The 24748-nt window shown below is 43.0% G+C and overlaps 2 protein-coding genes and 1 non-coding gene across 5 annotated transcripts; 2 read left to right on the top strand and 1 right to left on the bottom strand.

The window, feature by feature from the left end:
- Positions 1–868: 868 nt before the first annotated feature.
- Positions 869–940, top strand: trnat-ugu (transfer RNA threonine (anticodon UGU)). The gene has a single exon. It is a non-coding gene; the product is annotated as a tRNA-Thr (tRNA).
- A 2215-nt stretch (positions 941–3155) lies between these two features.
- Positions 3156–14500, bottom strand: haus2 (HAUS augmin like complex subunit 2). 3 transcript variants are annotated; one of them, XM_035743356.2, is made up of 7 exons: positions 14355–14500; positions 8149–8273; positions 5583–5678; positions 5292–5361; positions 4994–5126; positions 4716–4824; positions 3156–4403 (listed from the first exon to the last, which is right to left on the bottom strand). In XM_035743356.2, the coding sequence occupies exons 2-7, from the start codon at positions 8233–8235 to the stop codon at positions 4287–4289; spliced, it is 612 nt and encodes a 203-aa protein (XP_035599249.1). In that variant the 5' UTR covers positions 8236–8273; positions 14355–14500; the 3' UTR covers positions 3156–4286. The 3 variants fall into 3 exon arrangements, with proteins under 3 accessions (XP_035599249.1, XP_035599248.1, XP_035599250.1); XM_035743355.2 differs by lacking the exon at positions 14355–14500 and adding an exon at positions 8561–8988; XM_035743357.1 differs by lacking the exon at positions 8149–8273 and having other exon boundaries at positions 14355–14458.
- LOC118362763 (leucine-rich repeat-containing protein 57-like) lies at positions 14352–24748 on the top strand. The gene is made up of 5 exons (XM_035743354.2): positions 14352–14495; positions 14667–14802; positions 14998–15266; positions 21394–21579; positions 22104–24748. Exons 1-5 carry the CDS (start codon positions 14412–14414, stop codon positions 22143–22145), a joined length of 717 nt encoding a protein of 238 aa, XP_035599247.1. The 5' UTR covers positions 14352–14411; the 3' UTR covers positions 22146–24748.

Here is a 24748-nt window from a genome sequence, read left to right as displayed (position 1 = left end):
TAAAAATTATAACTTTAATGTTTCATTATTTTTATTTTTTATTAAATTCACTGAGGATGGTCCTCCCCTTCCTCCACTGATGTACACACAACTATGATTTAAGTACGTGAGTGTGTGATATGGGGGTTGAAGACATGTTTATTTCATAAACTTTCATAAACAATGGCATGTTACAGGGAAATACACTTTGGATGCACCTCCTGAATGGCACAGCAGTCTAAGGCATCTCAGTGCTAGAGGAACCATTGCAGACCTTGGTTCAATTTCAGGCTGTATCACAAGCAGCCATGATTGGAAGTCCCATAGGGTAGTGCACAATTGGCCCAGTGTCATCTGGGTTTTATTTATTTAACTAGGCAAGTCAGTTAAGAACAAATTCTTATTTTCAATGACGGCGTACCCCAACCAAACCTGGAAAAAACAGGGGGGAAATGGTGCACCACCCTATGGGACTCAAAATCACATTCAGATGTGATACAGCCTGGATTTTAACCAGAGCCTCTTGTGACACCTCTTGCATTGACATGCAGTGCCTTGGACCTCTGCATCACTCAAGTTAGAGCTCTGCCAGGCCATCATTGTAAATAAGTGTAATTTTATATATATTCCATTTATAGTTTTTTTAATACACTTTTGTAATTAGTTTGCTAGCCAATACACAACGGTGGTGGCAAAATCGGACTGAACAGCGAAAATGTCTGACATTGGCACGCAGCTTTCGTTTCCACAAGATAGCCTAGCTAGCTGAATATGTGCGGTGTAGTTAGACATAGGAAGTGTTGGTTATTTCGAATTTGAAGTAAAATAGTTGGAAATAGCTCTATGACATCACGTGATCAAATGCCAATACATTCATACCTCGACAACCGGCTCCATAGCTCAGTGGTAGAGCACTGGTCTTGTAAACCAGGGGTCGCGAGTTCGAACCTCGCTGGGGCCTGAAAGGAAATTATAGCTTTTAGGTAAGGGTCAAGAAAGGTTTTCTAGTCATCATCCCTTATCGCGAATTTGTTGTTCACTGCATGTTATGTTTTACAATTGCCACATTTTGCAACAGTTTCCAAAATTGCAGTTTGGGGAACAGTCCCCCTACATAGCTAAAAGCTGACAACTTGTGGTATGCAGCAGAATAGCACATGCGTGAACGCCAACCTCCGTTTTTACAACCACACTTTATATAAGTTGTAGGTACTGTACTGTAAAATGCTAATAAACACAATGCCAATAAACACAGCTCAATCGTAATTTCACCCTCCACAGTTTTTCTTAACTACCGTGCTTCTACATCTGCATTGCTTGCTGTTGGGGTTTTAGGCTGGGTTTCTGTACAGCACTTTGTGACAGCAGGTGATGTAAAAACGGCTTTAGAAATACATTTGATTGAATTGGATTGACTTACAATACTAACAATGCTATATTTTATTTAACTAGGCAAGTCGCTTACAAACAAATCCTTACACTATATCTATAGCAAAAGCTGTGGTTACTGTACAGAATTCAATTACGCTAAAGAAAAGTCTAAAGTAGCCCAAGTGTCCCACTTTTCAAATTCTTCAGTCGATGACACCCTGCTCATATGAATCAGCCTGTCTTTATGAGAAGGAGCCCTCATCTGCTTTGACCAGGTTCATTGATATGCCAAGCATTAAATCGCATATCTAGTGCCAGGCCAATGGTGTGTATGCACACATACAGTGCCTTCGGAAAGTCTTCAGAACCTAGACCTTTTCTACATTTTGTTACATTGTAACGTATTAAAACTTTTTCTACACACAATGCCAGATAATGACAAAGCAAAAACAGTTACATTTTTTTGCCAAAAAAAAAAAAATTCACATTCACAAAAATATTCAGACCCTTTTCTCAGTATTTTGGTGAAGCACCTTTGGCAGAAATTACCTCATTGAGTGTTCTTGAGTACGACGCTAACAGCTTGGCACACTTGTATTTGGGGAGTTTCTCCTATTCTTCTCTGCAGATCCTTTCACGCTCAGACAGGTTGGATGGGGAACATTGCTGCACAGCTATTTTCAGGTCTCTCCAGAGATGTTCGATCAGGTTCAAGTCTGGGCTCTGGCTGGGCCACTCAAGGACATTCAGAGACTTGTCCCGAAGCCATTCCTGCATTGTCCTGTTGGGAGGGGGAAAACTTCACCTCAGTCTGAGGTCCTGAGCAGGATTTCATCAACGATCTAGCTGGACTTTGCTCCGTTCATCTTTGCCTCGATGCTGACTAGTCTCCCAGTCCTTGCCGCTGAAAAACATCCCCACAGCATGATCCTGCCACCACCATGCTTCATTGTAGGGATGGTGCCAGGTTTCCTCCAGAAGTGATGCTTGGTATTCAAGCCAAAGAGTTCAATCTTGGTTTCATTAGACCAGAGAATGTTGTTTCTCATGGTCTGAGGGTCCTTTAGGCAAACTCCAAGCAGGCTGTCATATACCTTTTACTGAGGAGTGGCTTCTGTCTGGCCACTCTACCATAGAGGCCTGATTTTTGGAGTGCTGCAGAGATGGTCCATCTCCACAGAGAAACTCTGGAGCTCTGTCAGAGTGACCATCGGGTTCTTGGTCTCCCCCGTTTGCTCGGTTTGGCCGGGCGGCCAGCTCTAGGAAGAGTCTTGGTGGTTTCAAACTTCTTCCATTTAAGAATGATGGAGGCCACGGTGTTCTTGGGGACCTTCAATGCTGCACCTCGACACAATCCTGTCTCGGAACTCTATGGACATCTCCATTGACTTCATGGCTTGGTTTTTGCTCTGACATGCACGGTCAACTGTGGGACCTTATATAGACAGGTGTGTGCCTTTACAAATCATGTCCAACCAATAAAATGTATCACAGGTGGACTCCAATCAAATTGTTGAGACATCAAGGAGGATCAATGGAAACAGGATGCGCCTGAGCTCAATTGAGTCTCATAGCAAAAGGTTTTTACTTATGTAAAGAAGGTATTTTTGTTTTTTATTTTGAATACATTTACAAAAATGTCTAACAACCTGTTTACACTTTGTCATTATGGGGTATTGTGTCTAGATTGCAGAGGATTTTTATATATTTAATCCATTTTAGAATAAGGCTGTAACAAAATTAGAAAAAACTCAAGGGGTCTGAGAACTTTCCGAAGGGACAGTACATAGTTAACAGCAAGGAAACAGATTGTTACATTCACTTTATTGCTTTTGGCTCTGACTCTACGGCTCTCACAGTCATAGACATATATCATATAGTCATATGATAGATGGGAAGTTTAAAAAATGTTTTCATGTGCACTGTACAAGTGTATCTGTCTGAATTTATGGATCTTTTTCCAACTCTGCTTTAGTCTATTTGTGTATTTCAGTTGTGTCCACAAAGTCTTGGCAATAAAGTAGGCTCTTCACTAGTATTTTCCCTCTCTTGTCCTTATTCTCATCTCATAAACACCCATCAACAATGGAATTATGTGTGTGTTTGATAGTTAGAGAGAGTAAAGTGTAATTCAGAGTGCACAGACGAGATAGCCCCATTGTGATTTTGTTGTTGTTGTACTTTTACCCCAATTTCGTGATATCCAATTGGTAGTTACAGTCTTGTCCAATCGCTGCAATTCCCCTAAGTTCCGACGTCAGCTTGCAGACGCCTGGCCCACAACAAGGAGTCGCTAGAGTACGATGGGACAAGGAAATCCCTGCCAGCCAAACCCTCCCCTAACCCAGACGACGCTGGACCAATTGTGTGCCGCCTCATGGGTCTCCCAGTCACGGCCGGCTGTGACACAGCCTGGGATCAAACACAGGTCTGTAGTGACGCCTCAAGCAATGCAATGCAGTGCCTTAGACTGCTGCGCCAATCGGGAGGTCTCATTGTGACATAGCTACTCGGCTCCATCGTCCGCGGGGTACGCACAGTCCAAATATAAACAAGATCAATTTATTTACAAAGATACCATTAGTTAGAATCAAAATTAACATAAAAAAGCACATTAAGGGGAATGTTGTAAAGTAACACAACACCCATTCTCTCTGAATGAGACATTTGTAAAACATTTTCAGAACACATAATCCTCGTCATGTATAACTGACAAATGTCCATTGAAGCGTTCTGAAAGGTTTGCCTTGGGTTGTGTCCCGATTCTCCAACCTTCTCCCAAAGTGTTTACTTGCACACTACAATTTCAAATAATGGATTTGAATGCAGTGGATTCATGTAAACATTGGCTGTAGGGAGTTTCCACCCTTGTTGAATCCATGACAGGCAAGTGCACACTTCAGGAAAAAGGTGAAGAATTGGGACTCACCTTGCTCTCAGGTAGTGATGTCATTGATGGAAATGCTGCTGTTTTGACTTCTCCACTGTAGAATCTGTTTAGAGAGTCTTTCCACCTCTGTCACCTGGGCTAGGAGCTGAGCTATGCCATTGTTCTGAGAAAGAGAGAGTACAATGTATAAAATTAACATGAACAATCACAGTACAGTATTAACAATAACATGGGCCATTCTGGCTCAGACAATGCTTACTTACTACCATTAGCTAGTATAAATTCAACAACCTGAAAAGTGTGTTATTATTCTGGGGTAAGGGGTAGGCTTGTAAAATAGAGGATAAAAAGGGGTCAAGAGGAAGATACTGTACAAAACGTAGCTACATGCATTCCACTGAACACAACCCATGGCAGAGTTTAGGACTTGCAATACATCTGGCCTGGAGATAGGGTTTTGACTGAAAGAACTCACCAGATTGCTCATGGAATCATCAATGGTGGGAATAGAACGAACAGTGCTTATCTTTGCCTCCAAGTTCTCAATGAAGTCCACCACCATCCTCATGACCTCCACCACATATCTATAAAACAGGACCATCATTCCACTGTTAACTGGGAGAATACAATTCAAAAAGGTACACTCAGCAATATAACATCACAAAACACATCAGGGCATCTTCCTGTGTACATAATTCAAGAATATTGTAAACACAGTGTTGTCAGTGCATGCAAAAATAAAAGGTAGCTCACCTGTGAAGATCTGCCTCTACGGGCAGGTTAGTCTGACACAGTGGTTTCATCAGTCTTCGGCGCAGGCTTGCCTGTTCTCTCAGCACATCTTGTAGATGGGAGGTGAATTGCTGCAATGATGTAAACCTTTGACCTATAAGAAACAAATTCAATTATTAATTTATGACCAGACAATTACATCAAAGTCTGGCTGTCCCTCCAAACATTAAACATGTTTGTATCTGACAATGTTGCTACATACTACCTACCTTTTGAATCTCAAGACACCACAAAGGAAAAGTACCACATCCCCACTTACTCAAATAAAATTTGTGAGTGACATCTGCGCTTTCTTTTTCCAACTTCAACAACTCCATTTCTAGATTGATCTAAAACAAATAGAACTAAGTTAGGTAAATGCATATCTCTGCATCAAGCAGGACAGGTGTCTGGCACCAAACCAGGATTGTAGTCACTAGGCACGAAATGGAAGAAAACGGACTGGAACGGGGAGGGACTACCTGAACATGTCCAATAAACTTGTTTTCTTGCTAAATGTATTGCTATTATGTGCACTAATTAATACAATAATACCTGTTTGTAACGTTACCTTGTCAAGCTCCCGTTCCATAGTGATGAGCTGTTCAGCTTCCAGGAGATGTGGGGAAAAGACGTGGGGTTCTCTAGGGACAGAATCAACATCCTCCTGTAAGGAAAGAGACTCTTAGTGTGATGGCCTAGGATATCGGTAGAAAAGCAACTACAGTGCATTCGGAAAGTATTCAGACCTTCACTTTCTCCACATTTTGTTGCATTACAGCCTTATTCTATAACGACAGAGCATACCGTCTTTTATTACTATTATTATTTTTTACAAATATCATATTTACATGCGTATTCAGACCCCTTACTCCGTATTTTGTTGAAGCACCTTTGGCAGCGATTACAGCCGCCTCGAGTCTTCTTGGGTATGAGGCTACAAGCATGGTGCACCTGTATTTGGGGAGTTTCTCCCATTCTTCTCTGCAGAGCCTCTCAAGCTCTGTCAGGATGGATGGGGAGCATTACTGCACAGCTATTTTCAGGTCTCTCCAGAGATGTTTGATCGAGTTCAAGTCCGGGCCACTCAAGGACATTCAAAGACTTGTCCCGATACCACTCCTGCATTGTCTTGGCTGTGTGCTTTGGGTCATTGTCCTGTTGGAAAGTGAAGTCAGCCCTCAGTCTGAGATCCTGAGCGCTCTGGAGCAGGTTTTCATTGAGGAGTGCTCTGTACTTTGCTTCGTTCATCTTGATCCTGACTCGTCTCTCAGTCCCTGCCGCTGAAAGACATCCCCACAGCATGATGCTGCCACCACCATGCTTCACCTTAGGGATGGTATTGGCCAGGTGATGAGCGGTGCCTGGTTTCCTCCAGATGTGAGGCTTGGCATTCAGGCCAAAGAGTTCAATCTTGGTTTCATTAGACCAGAGAATCTTGTTCCTCAAATCAAACCTTATTTGTCACATGCGTCAAATACAAAAAGTATAGACTTTACTGTGAAAATGGTCTGAGAGCCCTTTAGGTGCCTTGTGGCAACTCCAAGTGGGCTGTCTTGGGCCTTTTACTGGAGTGGCTTCCATCTGGCAATTCTACCACAAAGGCTTGATTGGTGGAGTGCTGCAGAGATGGTTGTCTCCACAGAGGAACTCTGGAGCTCTGTCAGTCCTATCGAGTCTCATAGCAAAGGGTCTGAATACTTATGTAAATAAGGTAATAAAACATGAAAAAAAATATCTAAAACCCGCTTTTGTCATTATGGCAGTGTGTGTGTGGATTGATGAGGAAAAATAAGGCTGTAACGTAACAAAATGTGGAAAAAGTGAAGAGGACACTCTTCTTCAAGGGCACCCAAACAACCCTCCTAGAGATGGCAACATTCTCAAATAATTCTGCTCCAAAAATATTATCTAATTAAGCTATAAGGCCTAAGGAGGTTTTGGTATATGGCCAATACACCACAGCCAAGGGCTGTTCTTATGTATGATGCAACGCGGAGTGCATGGATACAGCCCTTAGCCATGGTATATTGGTCATATACCGCAAAACCCCGAGGTGCCTTATCACCATTATAAACTGGTTACCAATGTAATTAGAGCAGTAAAAATACATGTGTCATAAACATGGTATACGGTCTGATATACCACTGCTGTCAGCCAATCAGCATTCAGGGCTCGAACCACCCAGTTTATAATCTCTGTTATACCAAGGTGTATGTGTGTTTTGCACCAGGTGAAAGTTGATTGCATTCATTTTGGGTCCTGGTAGTATATGATGGGAAGTTCAGACATTTTTACTGACTCTGATCTTTGACTCATTCAGTCAAAAGAACAAATCTTCGACTAATTTCTGTCATTTGAGTCAGTTATGCCCAGAGCACGCATGACCCCCTGCCCATGAACGATGAACATAAAACTCGAGAGGCATGATTCTACAAGCCTCTCGTTTATGTATTTTAACAAAGGTGGCTTATTGGAGCTGTCATTTGTGACTGAGACACGTAAACGTGTCAAAACAATGCACATGTGTTGATTGCTAGGCATACCAATAAGATTGTCTTGATACTTTTGAAACGAGGTCTAGTTGGGGTGGGTATAATTTGTGGAACGTTCCAACAGGAATCTGTTCCAAAAACGTAAAGTACAAGGTTGCCAACAAACAACGCATACAAAAGTAGCATGATCAATTCACCTAGCTAACTAGCTGCCGAATAGGCATAAACTCGCCACGTAGTTTCTTCTTCATGTTTGTCCATTGGCTACCAGAGTGAGGACAGAAATTTTTCGGAATAAACGTGGTGAGTGAAACACTTTGAAATAGCACACTCCGTACCCGGTATCTTATTCCGCCGCGATACAACTTTGTATGGGTTGTTTGTTGGCAACCTTGTTATTTACGACGTTTTTGGAACAAATTCCTGTTGGAACGTTCCACAAATTATACCCACCTGTCTAGCTGTGGCTGCAATCAGACTAGATTGTGAACGACTCTTTGCGGAATGTATGTTGACTGCAGTGAGGGTGATAAGCAGCGCAATGTATTTTGCGAACTGCAGGCCCCCATAATAAATTAATTGCATTCACTCTTGCACCATGCCCGATGAATTAGTTAACACTCCTGCTCGGCATGCACTCACCTGGGAAAGAACACCCGAGGCGACGCATCTGGTCAAAAGACTTGCAACTGGTGTCACTGAATATGGAGCAATGTCCCACGGATTCATTCGTAAGAGCGATGGGGTCAACCTTGGAAAATATGTAGCTGTAAAAAAGCAAAGATTCGTACTCAATATAAACAAGCGAATCTTAGTTAGCTAGCTAACGTTATATAGTGCTGTGGCTAGTTTAGTGTCCATTAACGTTACACACTCGGATTCGCAGAGGCTAGCAATGTTGTGCTAGCTAACGTTACTACTAGCTAACTGAGAAAGCAACCTTTGTCTACGTTAAGATAGAAAACCTAATTTAACCACATTCCCACAACTACTAGTTTAGTATATAGCTACCCATATACACCAACATTTTACAGTGTAAGTCCATTTGTCTTACCAATTTTCGACAAATACTTTTTTCAAATTTAGCCCGCGGATGTTGTTGTTCCTTTGGTGAAGAAATGACTTCCGGACTTCCCGCTCTAACGTTACTGTAGTGATGTGCAGTTCACGAACGATTCGTTATTTTTGAACGACTCCTTTTACCGACTCAGGTCATGATACGTTTTTCTCAGTGACTCGCTCATTTTAGTCGTTCGTTTGACCTGAGTTTGCTAGATGATACGCTCCTCCGGCAGTGGCTACAGAGATGGTCTCCCGACTATGGCATATGCGCGCAGGAAAATAGCTAATGAACATAGAAAAGAAAAATACATGTTTTTAACTAATTGATCGGGCATGGTGCAAGAGTGAATGTAATTAATGTATTGAATGTTATGGACACAGCCTCGAACTCGAACTAATCGTTGTGGGCCTGCAGTTCGAGAAAGCCATTGCGCTGCTTATCATCATCAAGCAATGCTTTCCGCCAAGAGTCGTTAACAATCTAGTCTGGTTGCGGCCTCAACTAGACTCGTTTCAAATGTATGAAGACAATCGTATCTGTATGCCTAGCAATCAAAAATATGCATTATTTAAACACGGTTACAAGTCTGTCACAAATGACAGCTCCAATAAGCCACCTATGTTGAAAGACATAAATGAGAGGCTTGTAGAATCATGCCTCTCGAGTTTTAAGTTCATCGTTCGCAGACAAGGGGTCATGCGTGCTTTGGGCATAACTGACAAATGAACAAAATTAGTCGAAAGATTAATTGTTTTGACTGAACGTGTCGAAAAGATCCGAACTTCCCATCACATTGCTGCCAATACACAGAGCCGGCAAATGTGGGTCAGTTCGTTTAAAAGAGACGGCTCATTTGGCTCCCAAAAGGCTCTTTGTTCAAAATGCTTAATTAGTGCTGAGCTATTCACGAAAATTTCTCTTTTTTTGGTTATTAAACAACTCATTTACCGACTTCTGTTAAATTACTTGAATTCCATTAATTTTTTAATATGTGCCGTTTCTCTAAAGATAAATCAAGTCAAGGACTTTGTGGGACGCTGGGTTGAAGGGAATTCTAGTTTCCATGAAGCGAATATTCAACCTAGTTCAGCGCATAAATGTAGTAATTAAGCACTATGACTATAATCCATTGCGCCATTGTTTCCGGCTAAAGAGATTTAGACAACGCGAAGCGAGATGTTTCACTCGCCAAAATTAGTCCAAAATAAACCCAATGCGTTTCTATGGGTTTATTTTGGACCTGAGCTTGTCGCCTGCCTTCCGCTTTTGGGACACCGACTCCCATTGTCAGACATGATCGTCTCGTCATTGTTCATAGATCTCTGGACTGATACGCCTGCTAAATTCTGTAAAATACACACGAGAGGTGAATTTAGCCTACACAACAGAACGACGAGAGGGACAGACAGTTCGTGAAAGTATGTATACCTTATCTACTTTGAAGAACTAGTAAAAAAAATAATAGTCAGACAGCTCTGCAGTACAATAGGCAGGCTAGCTAAATAGGATGACTAAAGACAGTATTTTCCATGTTTTATTTAATCATTTAACCAGGCAATTCAATTAAGAACAAATTCTTATTTACAATCACGGCCTACCAAAAGGCCTCCTGCGGGGATGGGGTCTGGGATTAAAATATATATGACAAAACGCACATCAAGACAAAAGACAACACTACATAAAGAGAGACCTAAGACAACAACATAGCAAGGCAACAACACAACATGGCAGCAGCACAACATGGTAGCAGCACAAAACATGGTACAAACATTATTGGGCACAGACAACCGCAAGAAGGTAGAGACACCCAAAGCAGCCACAACTGTCAGTAAGAGTGTCCATGATTGAGTCTTTGAATGAAAAGACTGTCCAGTTTGAGTGTTTGTTGCAGCTCATTCCAGTCACTAGCTGCAGCGAACTGAAAAGACAAGCGACCCAGGGATGAATGTGTGCTTTGGGGACCTTTAACAGAATGTGACTGTCAGAATGGGTGTTGTATGTGGAGGATGAGGGCTGTGAGGCCATAAGAGTGTTTTTATAAATAAGCATCAACCAGTGGGTCTTGCAACGGGTATACAGAAATGACCAGTTTACAGAGGAGTATAGTGCAGCGATGTGTCCTATAAGGAGCATTGGTGGCAAATCTGATGGCCGAATGGTAAAGAACATCTAGCCGCTCGAGAGCACCCTTACCTGCCAATCTATTAATGATATCTACGTAATCTAGCATGGGTAGGATGGTCATCTGAATCAGGGTTAGTTTGGCAGCTGGGGTGAAAGAGTAGCGATTACGATAGAGGAAACCAAGTCTAGATTTAACTTTAGCCTGCGCTTTGATATGTGCTGAGAGAAGGACAGTGTACCGTCTAGCCATACTCCCAAGTACTTTTATGAAGTGACTACCTCAAGCTCTAAACCTTCAGAGGTAGTAGGGAGAGGGGCATTCTTCTTATCAAACCACACAACCTTTGTTTTGGAGGTGTTCAGAACAAGATTAAGGGTAGAGAAAGCTTGTTGGACACTAAGAAAGTGTTGTTGTAGAGCATTTATCATAAAATCCAGGGAGGGGCCAGCTGAGTATAAGACCATCATCTGCATATAAATGGATGAGAGAGCTTCCTACTGCCTGAGCTATGTTGTTGATGTAAATTGAAAAGAGTGTGGGGCCTAGGATTGAGCCTTGGGGTACTCCCTTGGTGAGAGGCAGTGGTTGAGACAGCAGATGTTTTGACTCAGGTTATGCAAACTAGTCACCTTTTGGCGGAATTCGCCGAAATTGGCATTGTTAATTATCTTGCTAGCTGGATCGAATTATCCATTAGCTAGCCAGAGAACTGTTGAGCAACATTAGCCAATTTAGCTCATCAAGTTAGGCAGCTAGTTAACATTTCAACATCAGATGAGCTAACATTAATAACCTAACCAATTCGCTATAGTATTAACTGGTATACGACTCCTTGCCATTCCTCAAGTTCTAAACTTTAGTTGCTTACTGGAACCTGGCAATCTATGTGAAATGTTAACTAGCTAATGAACTAACTACTATCTATGAACTAATATTTTCCCTCTACAGTATGTGGTTAATTTTAAGAATGAGAGAATTAGAGTTGAAAATGAGGCATTGTTTGTTAAACAAGTGGATTCAGGGATTAAATGTAAAGTTAGCTGGAACTGGGCCTAGCTTAAACTGGATGTCACTACAATAATTTCACTACACTCACAATAACATCTGATAACCATGTGTTTGTGATCAATACAATTTTATTTGAGATGAAAGGAACACCACACACTTTTCCTCTTTCTCACTTTTTCAATACAGTGGATAAAATGGGGTATGCCAGGTGTACTCTCTGCCTGAAAGAGATCAATTATGCCAACAACGGGTCTCATGCTCTGCTGCTGACACATTGTAGAACAGTGTACAATGTAATAAGACATTGCTTTTGTTGTGTTGAACTTGACACAGAGTAACACGTGTGTGTGTGTGTGAGTGAGTGAGGAAGATTATTACATTTTTTACTCTGTGAACATTTCTTTGTTGTTGGTGCACTTGATCGATGTCTACTATAGTGCCCACTATAATAGAGCAAAAATAAATGCCTGTTTCATTCTATTTCTACTTTCAGATGTTTTTTTCCCCAAGTGCAATATTTAGATGTTTGTGGTCACAAGTGTTCTATTATATTTTCATTTAACTAAGTCAGTTAAGAACAAATTCTTATTTACAATGACAGCCTACCGGGGAACAGTGGGTTAACTGCCTTGTTCAGGGGAAGAACAACAGATTTGTACTTTGTCAGCTCTGGGATTTGATCCATGGCAGCTCAGGGATCCAATCCAGCAACCTTTTGGTTACTGGCCCAATGCTCTAACCACTAAGCTACTTCATGCCCCTATTATAAAGGCTGTCATGGCTGACTGTAATATTAGTGTATTGTTTTTCTCTGGACTTGTGTCATTGGCAGTAAAGTCTATGCAACAAATAACATTGGATTGGTTTCGTTAAATTTTTTAGCTGCGAGTTAGGTTCACATTAACCACTTTTTATTTTGCACACAGAGACTGATCATGTAGATTTTATCATTTGTTGTTTAATAAGTTAAAACCTGCATTTCAAGAAAGGATCCCGCCTAAGTTATAAGAAATTAGTATTCTAAAGCTGATATTTAAAAAAGAAAATGTTATCCCCATAGCAGGGATTTTTTTTTGCATGTTTCAGTGTAAAAAAAAAAGTATCACCTTTTTGGGCCCCCACCAGTTTGCGTCCCTGCTTTATACACTACCCTCTTTGAGAGAGGTAGTTAGCAAACCAGGCCAAAGACCCCTTCAGAGACACCAATACTCCGCAGGCCCACAATAATAGAATGGTTTACCTTATCAAAAGCTTTGGCCAAGTCAATAATAATAGCATCACAACATTGCTTAGAATCAAGGGCAATAACGACATCATTGAGGACCTTTAAGGTTGCAGTGACACATCCATAACCTGAGTATTGGGTAGTACAGTATGGGGAGCACATGATGTTAGATTATCTGACTGCTACTGCTTGAGCAGAGATGATTACTTTAAGGAATTAAATATAATTCATCAAATATAAGTAATATAAACAACTGATATTTTTATTATTTCATATTTTTCTATTGATGTCTACATGACAGAGACAATGGAATATTTTCAACGCTTTGGCAATGAATGTTCACTACTTCTGGTTTAGGAATTCCTAAAATCATTGTAACGTCATTATTTCATAAAATAATCCAACTGAAATCTGATTATTTTTTAATAGTCAAATACAAACCGACCTCAAAAAAACAATAAACCCTCTGCAATATTAAATATCGACCTAAAAGTTCTTGACCCACGAAGAAAATGAAAATATCCAATGTATGTCAGATCGTGAAATTCGCGTTCAAATATTTTTTTTACTGACCAAATTATTCGATTTTTTTTAACGCAATACAAAAAACAAACAAAAAAAATCAGCGTGGACCAGATTGACGCGCTCCCCATTATTTATTGTTCATGCAGTCAGGATTCACCCTCTATAGATAATTGTGTAATTTATCTGCAGCAAAAAAGAAATAGCTCAAAAAGCAGTAATACCAGTATGCAAATCAAGGAGCCGAATGAACGGCTTTCTTACGGATGCATCCAAAAGATCCGTTCACGAACGACCCACCACTACAACTTCCCAGCGACATGTTTGTTGTTCGAGATGCAGGATTAGCTACAGTATGTCCTAGGCGACTAGCTAATTGTTTAGGTTTGACTAGTCCAACAATCCCCATAGTTATGTTCCTTATATGTTAGTTACCATTTGCAGATACGTAATTTACTGCACGAGAAGGACTTCAAATCAGCCCGCAAGGTAAGTAACGTTATCAGTTAGCTAACTACTGTAAACAAATCCCTGTTGGTCTTACTCGCTAGCGATGCTAACAGTATCCTCCAAATATTTACCATAATTTCGGAAATTTGTATTTGAATGTACAGATAACGTTATTACCCTTTGCTAATAGACAGAGTACTTCTAAAGTCAATAATTTGCATGAACGTCTCAAAGTTTGCCGGACAGTAAGTAGTAAGATAGCTAGCAGCAATGGCTAACCAACTTCTGACCTCATGGTCCTTTCCTTGCTTGTCAGCTAATGCCTAATCGCCTACAGCCGTGATGAATACAAAATCAATGATCTCTTTCAGGGGCCACACTGAAACAGGCAGACCCACATTATCTGGCACCACCATCATAATAATAGGTTAGATAATAACAAGTGTGTGACTTACTGTCGAGTTGAAGACCATCACTTAGGAGGACCGCATCACCAGGTAACTACAACAAAGATGGGGAACAATGCAATCAAAGCCCACCTGGAGAACTCACAGAAGACTGGGATCTTTCAGCTGACAGGGAAAGGTCTTCCTGAGGTAAGTCATACACACACAGAGCAAATCCTATAGTCTGACTGTTAAAATGTCCACACTCCACAACAGCCTTATAACTGGTGCTTTGTTTATTTTGCTGAATTCCATTCAGTTGTGGTTTTTGTCTTGGATGGTTTGAAAGTATGTATTTTTTTTGCCACTAATTTATTTCAGTTCCCCGAGGAGCTCCAGAGGTTGACTGGAAACCTGCGGACTGTAGATCTGTCCTCCAACAAGATCGAAATGCTACCTGCTGCCATAGGAAACTTCCTTCAGATGAAGAGTCTGACTTTAAACTGTAATAAACTCAGTAAGTGGTTGTTGCATCCTCAACGTTACCGTCTGTCACACGACAGCATCTGTTGACAAATTTTCTAAACTTTGCTTTCACTGAATAAAGAATTACCATTTACTCGCATTGATTATTTATGTGCGTTCATCGGCTTCAATCAATCTCTTTAGCTAGGCTGTGTATTAAGTGTGTGTGTGTTTTGTGTGTACACAGCAAGTCTCCCAGATGAAATTGGAAAGCTGAAGAAACTAGAGACTCTTTTGCTGAATGGGAACCACCTGACGCAGCTCCCTATCACTGTAGGACAGCTGAAAGCGTTGCGCACCCTCAGCCTGTCAGGGAACAAATTCCGGGAGTTTCCTGCTGGCCTTGGCTCCCTACGACACCTGGACGTTCTGGACCTGTCCAAGAACCACATCCAGGCGGTGCCTGCTGAGGTGGCGGCCTTGCAGGCCATTGAGATCAATCTCAACCAGAACCAGGTAATCGGGTGTTTATTGGTGCATCTCAAATGGCACCATATTTATTCAATCAATCACATTTATTTATAAAGCCCTTTTTACATCAGCCAATGTCACAAATTTCTGTACAGAAACCCAGCCTAAAACCCCAAACAGCAAGCAATGCAGATGTAGAAGCACAGTGGCTAGGAAGAACTCCCTTAAGTCTAGAACCTAGAGAGGAACCAGGCTCTGAGGGGTGGCCAGTCCTCTTTGGCTGTTCCCGGGTGGAGATTATAACAGAAAATGGCCAAGATGTTCAAATGTTCATAGATGACCAGCCGGGTCAGATAATAATAATCACAGTGGTTGAAGAGGGTGCAACTGGTCAGCACCTCAGGAGTAAATGTCAGTTGACTTTTCATAGCCGATCATTCAGTTGAAACTGGAGCAGCAGCATGACCAGGTGATCTGGGGACAGCAAGGAGTCATCAGGCCAGGTTGTCCTGAGGCATGGCCCTAGGGTTTATCTCCTCTGAGTGAGTGAGAAATAAATAAATATATACACTTAAATTCATAAATATTGGAGGCTGAGACAGGAGGGGTCGGGAGACACTGGCCCTGCCCGACAATACCACCGGACCGGGCCAAACAGGCAGCATATAACCCCACCCACTTTGCCAAAGCACAGCCTCCACACCACTAGAGGGATATCTTCAACCACCAACCTTACTACCCTGAGACAAGGCAGAGTATAGCCCACGAAGATCTCCTCCACGGCATGAACCCGAGGGGGGAAGATCACCTCAGTGGCTCAACCCACTCAAGTGACGCACCCCTCCTAGGGACAGCATGGAAGAGCACCAGTAAGCCAGTGACTCAGCCCCCGTAATAGAGTTAGAGACAGAGAATCCCAGTGGAGAGGGGAATCCCAGTGGAGAGAGGGGAACAGGCCAGATCCAGTGCCTTTCCCTTCACCTTCACACTCCTGGGCCAGACTACACTCAATCATAGGACCTACTGAAGAGATGAGTCTTCAATAAAGACTTAAAGGTCAAGACTGGGTCTGCATCTCTCACATGGATTGGCAGACCATTCCATAAAAATTCACCTCTAAAGGAGAAAACCCTGCCTCCAGCTGTTTGCTTAAAAATTCTAGGGACAGTAAGGAGGCCTGCATCTTGTGACTGTAGCGTACGTGTAGGTATGGATCAAATCGGACAGATGGGTAGGAGCAAGCCCATGTAATGCTTTGTAGGTTAGCAGTAAAACCTTGAAATCAGCCCTACCCTTAACAGGAAGCCAGTGTAGAGGCTCGCACTGGAGTAATATGATCACATTTTTTTGGTTCTAGTCAAGATTCTAGCAGCTGTGTTTAGCACTAACTGAATTTATTCTGTGCTTTATCTGGGTAGCCCGGAAGGTAGAGCATTGCAGTAGTCTATTCTAGAAGTGACAAAAGCATGGATTAATTTTTCTGCATCATTCTTGGACAGAAAGTTTCAGATTTTTGCTATGTTACGAAGATGGAAAAAAGCTGTCCTTGAAATATTCTTGATATGTTTGTCTAAATAGAGATCAGGGTCCAGAGTAACGCCGAGGTCTTTCATAGTTTTATTTGAGATGACTGTACAACCATCAAGATTAATTGTCAAAGGGAGGTGCAGTGGTTAAGGGCGCTGTACTGCAGCGCCAGCTGTGCCATCAGAGTCCCTGGGTTCGCGCCCAGGCTCTGTCGTAACCGGCCGCGACCGGGAGGTCCGTGGGGCGACGCACAATTGGCCTAGCGTCGCCCGGGTTTCGGGAGGGTTTGGTCGGTAAGGGTGTCCTTGTCTCATCGCGCACCAGTGACTCCTGTGGCGGGCTGGGCGCAGTGTGCGCTAACCAAGGTGGCCAGGTGCACGGTGTTTCCTCCGGCGCATTGGTGCGGCTGGCTTCCGGGTTGGATGCACGCTGTGTTAAGAAGCAGTGCGGCTTGGTTGTGTTTCGGAGGACGCATGACTTTCAACCTTCGTCTCTCCTGAGCCCGTACGGGAGTTGTAGCGATGAGACAAGATAGTAGCTACTACAACAATTTGGATACCACGAAATTGGGGAGAAAAAGGGGTAAAATTCACAAAAAAATAAAGATTAATTGTCAGACCCAGAACTAGCATCTCTGTTTTGTCCGAGTTTAAAAGTACAACATTTGCCGCCATCCACTTCCTTATGTCTGAAACACAGGCTTCCAAGGACTGCAATTTTGGGGCTTCACCATGTTTCATCGAAATGTACAGCTGTGTATTCCGTACATTTACATTTTAGTCATTTAGCAGACACTCTTATCCAGAGCGACTCATAGTTACTGTATTTATCTTAAGACAACCAAATATCTCAGTCATAGTAAGTACATTTTTCCTTAATTAACTTGCTATCAGCAAAGTCAGTGCTAGTACCGGGGGGGGGGATCAGGTGCGAAGTTCACAAAAGGAGATGAGGGGTGCTTTGAGATTATTTAAGACACTATTTGAAGAGGTAGGGTTTCACGTTTTCAGAAGATGGGCAGTGAGTCTGCTGTCAGACCAAGGTATCGGAGGTGGCAGAATGGAGTACTCTGGGTTTGAGCATAGCCTGAAGGTAGGGAGGGGCTGTTCCTCTTGCTGCTCCGTAGGCAATTACCATGGTCTTGTAGTGGATGCGAGCTTCAACTGGAAGCCAGTGTAGTATGCGGAGGAGCGGGAGAACTTGGGAAGGTTGAACACCAGGTGGGTTGCGACGTTCTGGATAAGTTTCAGGGGTTAGATGGCACAAGCTGGGAGCCCAGCCAACAGCGAGTTGCCGTAGTCCAGACGGGAGATAACAAGTACCAGGATTAAGACCTGCGCCACTTCCTGTGTGAGGTAGGGTTATACTATACGGATGTTGTAGAGCATGAACCTGCAGGAGCGATTTACTGCTTTGATGTTTGCAGAGAATGACAGGGTGTTGTCCAGGGTCACGCCAAGGTTCTTTGCATTCTGGGAGGGGACAGTGTGGAGTTGTCAACCGGGATGGAGAAGTCTTGGACCGGGCAGGCCTTCCACCGGGGGGGGAAGAGCAGCAGCTCTGTCTTGTTGGGGTGGGGCTAAAATATCTGCCAGGCACGCAGAGATGCGTGTCACCACTTGGGTGTCAGAAGGGGGAAGGAGAAAAGTAGTTGAGTGTCATCTGCATAACAATGTTAAGAAGGACCATGTGAGGATTTGACGGAGCTGACTGACTTGGTGTATAGAGAGAAGAGGAGAGTGCCTAGAACCAAGACCTTGGAGACACCAGTAGTGAGAGTACGTTGTGCAGACACAGATCCTCTCCATGTCACCTGGTAGGCGCGGCCTGCCAGGTAGGATGCAATCCAAGCGTGTGCAGAGCCTAAGACGCCCAGCCCTGAGAGGGTGGAGATGAGGATCTGATGGTTCATAGTATTAAAGGCACTGTGAACCATCAAACAGAGAGAGTTCGCTTTGGCAGTGTGGAGAGCCTCCGTGACCTGGAGAAGAGCAGTCTTGGTTGATGTACCCGTCTTGAAGCCTGACTGGTTAAGGTTAAGAAGATCGTTCTGAGAGGGATACCGAGAGAGTTTATCAGAGGCACTTTCAAGTTTTTTCGAAAAATAAGAAAGTGATTCCGGTCTGTAGTTTTTGATGTCTGAGGGGTTGAGTGTTAGTTTCTTGAGGAAGCGAGGGATTTTTTTTTAAGTCAGAGGGGATGCATCCAGTAGTCAGGGATGAAGAATCGGAGACGGTCTCAGACTTCACAAGTTGCAGGATTTCATCTGGAGAGAGAGGGGAGGTATAAGGTTCTGTGTGAGTGGGACTGGTGGACTCAATAGGCTGAGTGAATGAGGAGCGGATGTCGTCTACCTACTTTTCAAAGTGGTTGACAAAGTTGTCCGCGTAGAGAGAGGGGGTGGATGATTAAGGAGTGGGGAGAAGGTGGAAAATAGTTTCCTAGGGTTAGAAGCAGAAGCTTGACATTTTGAGTGATATAAAGTGCCTTTAGCAGCTAATAGATATAGTGCACCAATTTTAACCAGGTACCTAATCTACAGTACCAGTCAAAAGTTTGGACATACCTACTCATTCTGGGGTTTTTCTTTATTCTTGACTATTTTTCACATTGTGGAATTTGTCAGATGTGGCAGGGCCTGCAAACTATTTCAGGCTGCAAAGGGAAGCACAGCCACGAGCTGCCCAGTGACACGAGCCTACCAGACGAGCTAAATTGCTTCAAGTCAAGAAACACTGAGGCATGAGAGCATCAGCTGTTCCGGACGACTGTGTGATCAGCCGCCGTGAGTCAGACTTTTAAACAGGTAAACATTCACAAGGCCGCTGGGCCAGACGGATTACCAGGACGTGTGCTCTGGGAATGTGCTGACCAACTGGCATGTCTTTACTGACATTTTCAATATGTCCCTGATTGAGTCTGTAATACCAACGTGCTTCAAGCAGACCACCATATTCCCTGTGCCCAGAGCACTAAGGTAACCTGCCTAAATGACTACAGACCCGTAGCACTCTCGTCCGTAGCCATGAAGTGCTTTGAAAGGCTGGTAATGGCTCACATCAACACCATTATCCCAGAAACCCTGGACCCACTCAAATTTGCATACTGCTCAAACAGATCCACAGATGATGCAAACTCTATTGCACTCCATACTGCCCTTTCCCACCTGGACAAAGGGGACACTTATGTAAGAATGCTATTCATTGACTACAGCTCAGCGTTCAACACCATAGTGCCCTCAAAGCTCATCACTAAGCTAAGGATCCTGGGACTAAATACCTCCCTCTGCAACTGGATCCTGGACTTCCTGACGGGCCGCCCCCAGGTGGTAAGGGTAGGTAACAACACATCTGCCACTCTGATCCTCAACACGTGGGCACTTCAGGGGTGCGTGCTCAGTCCCCTCATGTACTGCCTGTTCACCCATGACTGCATGGCCAGGCACGACTCCAACACCATCATTAAGTTTGCAGACGATACAACAGCGGTAGGCCTGATCACTGACAACGACGAGACAGCCTTTAGGGAGGAGGTCAGAGACCTGGCCGGGTGATGCCAGGACAACAACCCATCTCTCAACGCAATCAAGACAAAGGAGATGATTGTGGACTACAGGAAAAGGAGGACCGAGCACGCCCCCATTCTCATCGACAGGGCTGTAGTGGAGGAGGTTGAGAGCTTCAAGTTCCTTGGTGTCCACATCGCCAACCAACTAGAATGGTCCAAACACACCAAGACAGTTGTGGAGAGGGCACGACAAAACCTTTTCTCCCTCAGGAGACTGAAAAGATTTGGCATGGGTCCTCAGATGCTCAAAAGTTTCTACAGCTGCATCATCGAGAGCATGGTTGCATCACTGCTTGGTACGGTAACTACTTGGCCTCCGACCGCAAGGCACTACAGGGGATAGTGCGTACGGCCCAGTACATTACAGGGGCTAAGCTGTTTGCCATCCAGGACCTCTACACCAGGTAATGTCAGAGGAAGGCCCTAAAAATGGTCAAAGACCCCAGTCATAGACTGTTCTCTCTGCTATACCGCATGGCAAGCGGTACCGGAGCACCAAGTCTAGTACCGAAACGCTTCTCAACAGCTTTTACCCCCAAGCCATAAAACTCCTGAACAGATAATCAATTGGCTACCCGGACTATTTGCTTGTTGTCCAGCCCCCCTCGCCAACTCATCTTTTACACTGCTGCTACTCTGTTTATCATCTATGCGTAGTCACTTTAAGTATACATTCACATACATATTACCTCAATTAGCCTGACTAACCGGAGCCCCCGCACATTGACTCTGTACCTGTACCACCTGTATATGGCCTCGCTACTGTTATTCTCACTGTCATTCTACTTGTATTTTTTATTTCTTTACTTATCTATTGTTTATCTAATACCTTTTTTTTTTTAACTTAAATTGCACTGTTGGTTAGGGCTTGTAAGTAAACATTCCACTGTAAGGTCTAAACCTGTTGTATTCGGCGCACGTGACAAATAAACATTTGATTTGTAAACAAATTTGTAAGCACAATTTGAGGGAAGTAAGCTTTTTTGTGCATATGGAACATTTCTGCAATCTTTTATTTCAACTCATGAAAGATGGGACCAACACGTTTTTGTGATGTTTATATAAATGATGATCCCAGATTTCAGTGGTGTCTGCAGAGGTGTCCACCTGCCAGAGGCTGAAGGTGCTGAGACTGGAGGAGAACTGTCTGGAGCTCACCTCCATCCCTGTGTCCATCCTCACCACCTCCCAGGTGTCCCTGCTCTCCGTGGAGGGCAACTTGTTCGAGGTGAAGAATATGCGTGACCTGGAAGGGTATGAGAAGGTGAGTCGTGAAACAGATGCTTGTTTCTTTGACATTCAGCCCGCTGCTAAATGAATGATCAAGGTTAAAGCAAGGAACAGTCAAGCTACTGCTCTATGCTGTCTTTAATATCGATTGTAAACAAAACGGCTCATGTGTTTTCAACTCAACTGTTTTAAATATCGTTCCTCCCCATGGTTGACGTAATTTTTGTGAGCAGCGTAGAAACAAATACTGTTTCTAAAGAGTGGTGTTCTAGCTAAACAATAATGGGATTTCCTGTTCAATGTTGAGAAGGATCAACTGAAGAAAGTTGTGGTTCAGACTGCTGTTCTTTTTTTTAGTCATAATCCCTGCACTTGACATAATCTGTGGTCAAATATAGCCCCAACCATTAAATAGGACCACCTGCCTATTATCATACTCAAATTAGACCACCATTCAGTTCTTACTCAAAGGGCGTATCTTATAGTTCTCATTTAGTCCGTGGTGTTGCAGCCTCAGATGTGCCTATTTGTTCATCTAATTTGTTGTTTACCCCACAGTACATGGAGCGCTTCACTGCAACCAAAAAGAAATTTGCCTGAACAATAGAAAGAGAGCATCCCCCTGAGTCCCGCTTGTGATCTACCCTCAAGCACCCTCTAAGTGGTTGTGGTGTACTACAGTAAATATGGCTTCTGCACTCCTGCGGCAACAGGTTACAACGGAGAAGGACCACTGTAGAGAAGGACTGATCGAGAGCATGCTACAGGACTGCGTATGAAAACAACAGGACACCATTGATGGTGACAGAGAACTATGTAAACGATGGACAGTGCACTCACTTTAATGATATTCATAAATTGCATATTGAATACTTAGCTATTAATTTCTGACCGAAATGTTGTCTTTAGTTTAACCAAAGCAGGTTATGCTTGTAGTACATTCGTGGCGAAAAGTTTTGAGAATGACACAAATATTTATTTTCACAAAGTCTGCTGCCTCAGTGTCTTTAGATATTTTTGTCAGATGTTACTATGGAAAACAGAAGTATAATTACAAGCATTTCATAAGTGTTAAATGCTTTTATTGACAATTACATGAAGTTGATGCAAAGAGTCAATATTTGCGGTGTTGACCCTTCTTTTTCAAGACCTCTGCAATCCGCCCTGGCATGCTGTCAATTAACTTCTGGGCCACATCCTGACTGATGGCAGCCCATTCTTGCATAATCAATGCTTGGAGTTTGTCAGAAATGGTGGGTTTTTGTTTGTCCACCCGCCTCTTGAGGATTGACCACAAGTTCTCAATGGGATTAAGGTCTGGGGAGTTTCCTGGCCATGGACTCAAAATATTGATGTTTGGTTCCCTGAGCCACTTAGTTATCACTTTTGCCTTATGGCAAGGTGTTCCATCATGCTGGAAAATGCATTGTTCGTCACCAAACTGTTCCTGGATGGTTGGGTGAAGTTGCTCTCGGAGGATGTGTTGGTACTATTCTATATTCATGGCTGTGTTCTTAGGCAAAATTGTGAGTGAGCTCACTCCCTTGGCAGAGATGCAACCCCACACATGAATGGTTTCAGGATGCTTTACTGTTGGCATGACACAGGACTGACGGTAGCGCTCACCTTGTCTTCTCAGGACAAGCTTTTTTCTGAATGCCCCAAACAATCGGAAAGGGGATTCATCAGAGAAAATTACTTTACCCCAGTCCTCAGCAGGCCAATCCCTGTACCTTTTTTAGAATATCAGTATGTCCCTGATGCTTTTCCTGGAGAGAAGTGGCTTCTTTGCTGCCCTTCTTGACACCAGGCCATCCTCCAAAAGTCTTCGCCTCACTGTGTGTGCAGATGCACTCACACCTGCCTGCTGCCATTCCTGAGCAAGATCTATACTGGTGGTGCCCTGATCCCGCAGCTGAATCAACTTTAGGAGATAGTCCTGGCGCTTGCTGGACTTTCTTGGGCGCCCTGAAGCCTTCTTCACAACAATTGAACCGCTCTCCTTGAAGTTTTTGATGATCCGATAAATGCTTGATTTAGGTGCCATCTTACTGGCAGCCACATCCTTGCCTGTGAAGCCCTTTTTGTGCAAAGCAATGAGGATGGCACGTGTTTCCTTGCAGGTAACTGTGGTTGACAGAGGAAGAACAATGATTCCAAGCACCACCCTCCTTTTGAAGCATCCAGTCTGTTATTCGAACTCAATCAGCATTACAGAGTGATCTCCTGCCTTGTCCTCGCAACACTCACACCTGTGTTAACGAGAGAACCACTGACATGATGTCAGCTGTTTTTTTTTTTTGTGGCAGGGCTGAAATGCAGTAGAAATGTTTTTGGGGATTCTGGCTGGGGTAGATTGCCTAAGTTTTACTGAATGAAAGCTGTAGTACAGAGTTATAGAATGTCAAAGCAGTGCACTACATAGACCCAGAATGAGAGAACTCCTTTATGCACAGAGGCTTGCTTATTCGGTGGATCTGGAATGGGCAGCCCAAGTTTTCTGGTGCTAGGGTCCTGGTCATTTATTTTCAGTTGAGGAAGGTTCCGCATCGGCAAGCCGCACACATAACACGCGGGACCAGAGCTTGTTTTTTTTTATGCTGGGAAAGAATGAAGAAAAGCACAGCGTTTAATGTAAACCAATCCATTCGACTCTTAGCAAGCATACTCATTTTATTATTCAATTATTGCTAGTCATATTATTTGGACTTGATTTGTATTATTTATTATCTTCAGTTTATCTGTTGAACACATCCTGACAATTTTTCTAATTTAACTCTGATTTGTCATTGTTTTTTGAAAGTGTGATCATATCAGATAAACACAAAATAGGGCCACCTCCACCATCCTCTTCACATTATTTCGTCTGACAAGGGCCTCTGCAGCTCAACCTGTATTACTAGATTGACGACAACCTCACAGAGGTCCTTTCTATGAAGGAGGAGCTCCAGCAAGCTGTCGTTAACAAGAAATATAACTTAACATCAGGTGTATGTATGGAAGTGAACTGTAACAGAATACTCTCCATGAGTTATGCCAATATACTGTACTAACAGATTTACCTAACTTTAATGTTTCATTTTACTGCTTTTATTAATGTTTCTATTTAATATTTCAATTGAGTTTGTTTCCTTAAATCGGATTCGATTTTGTTGCCATCCTAGCTTTGTGCGAGTATAGAGTAAAAAGACCACTTCACATCA

Source organism: Oncorhynchus keta, chromosome 29, assembly GCF_023373465.1.
Source record: "Oncorhynchus keta strain PuntledgeMale-10-30-2019 chromosome 29, Oket_V2, whole genome shotgun sequence".
Classification (NCBI taxonomy): Eukaryota; Metazoa; Chordata; class Actinopteri; order Salmoniformes; family Salmonidae; genus Oncorhynchus; species Oncorhynchus keta.
This window is presented reverse-complemented; position numbering and strand designations above follow the sequence as displayed.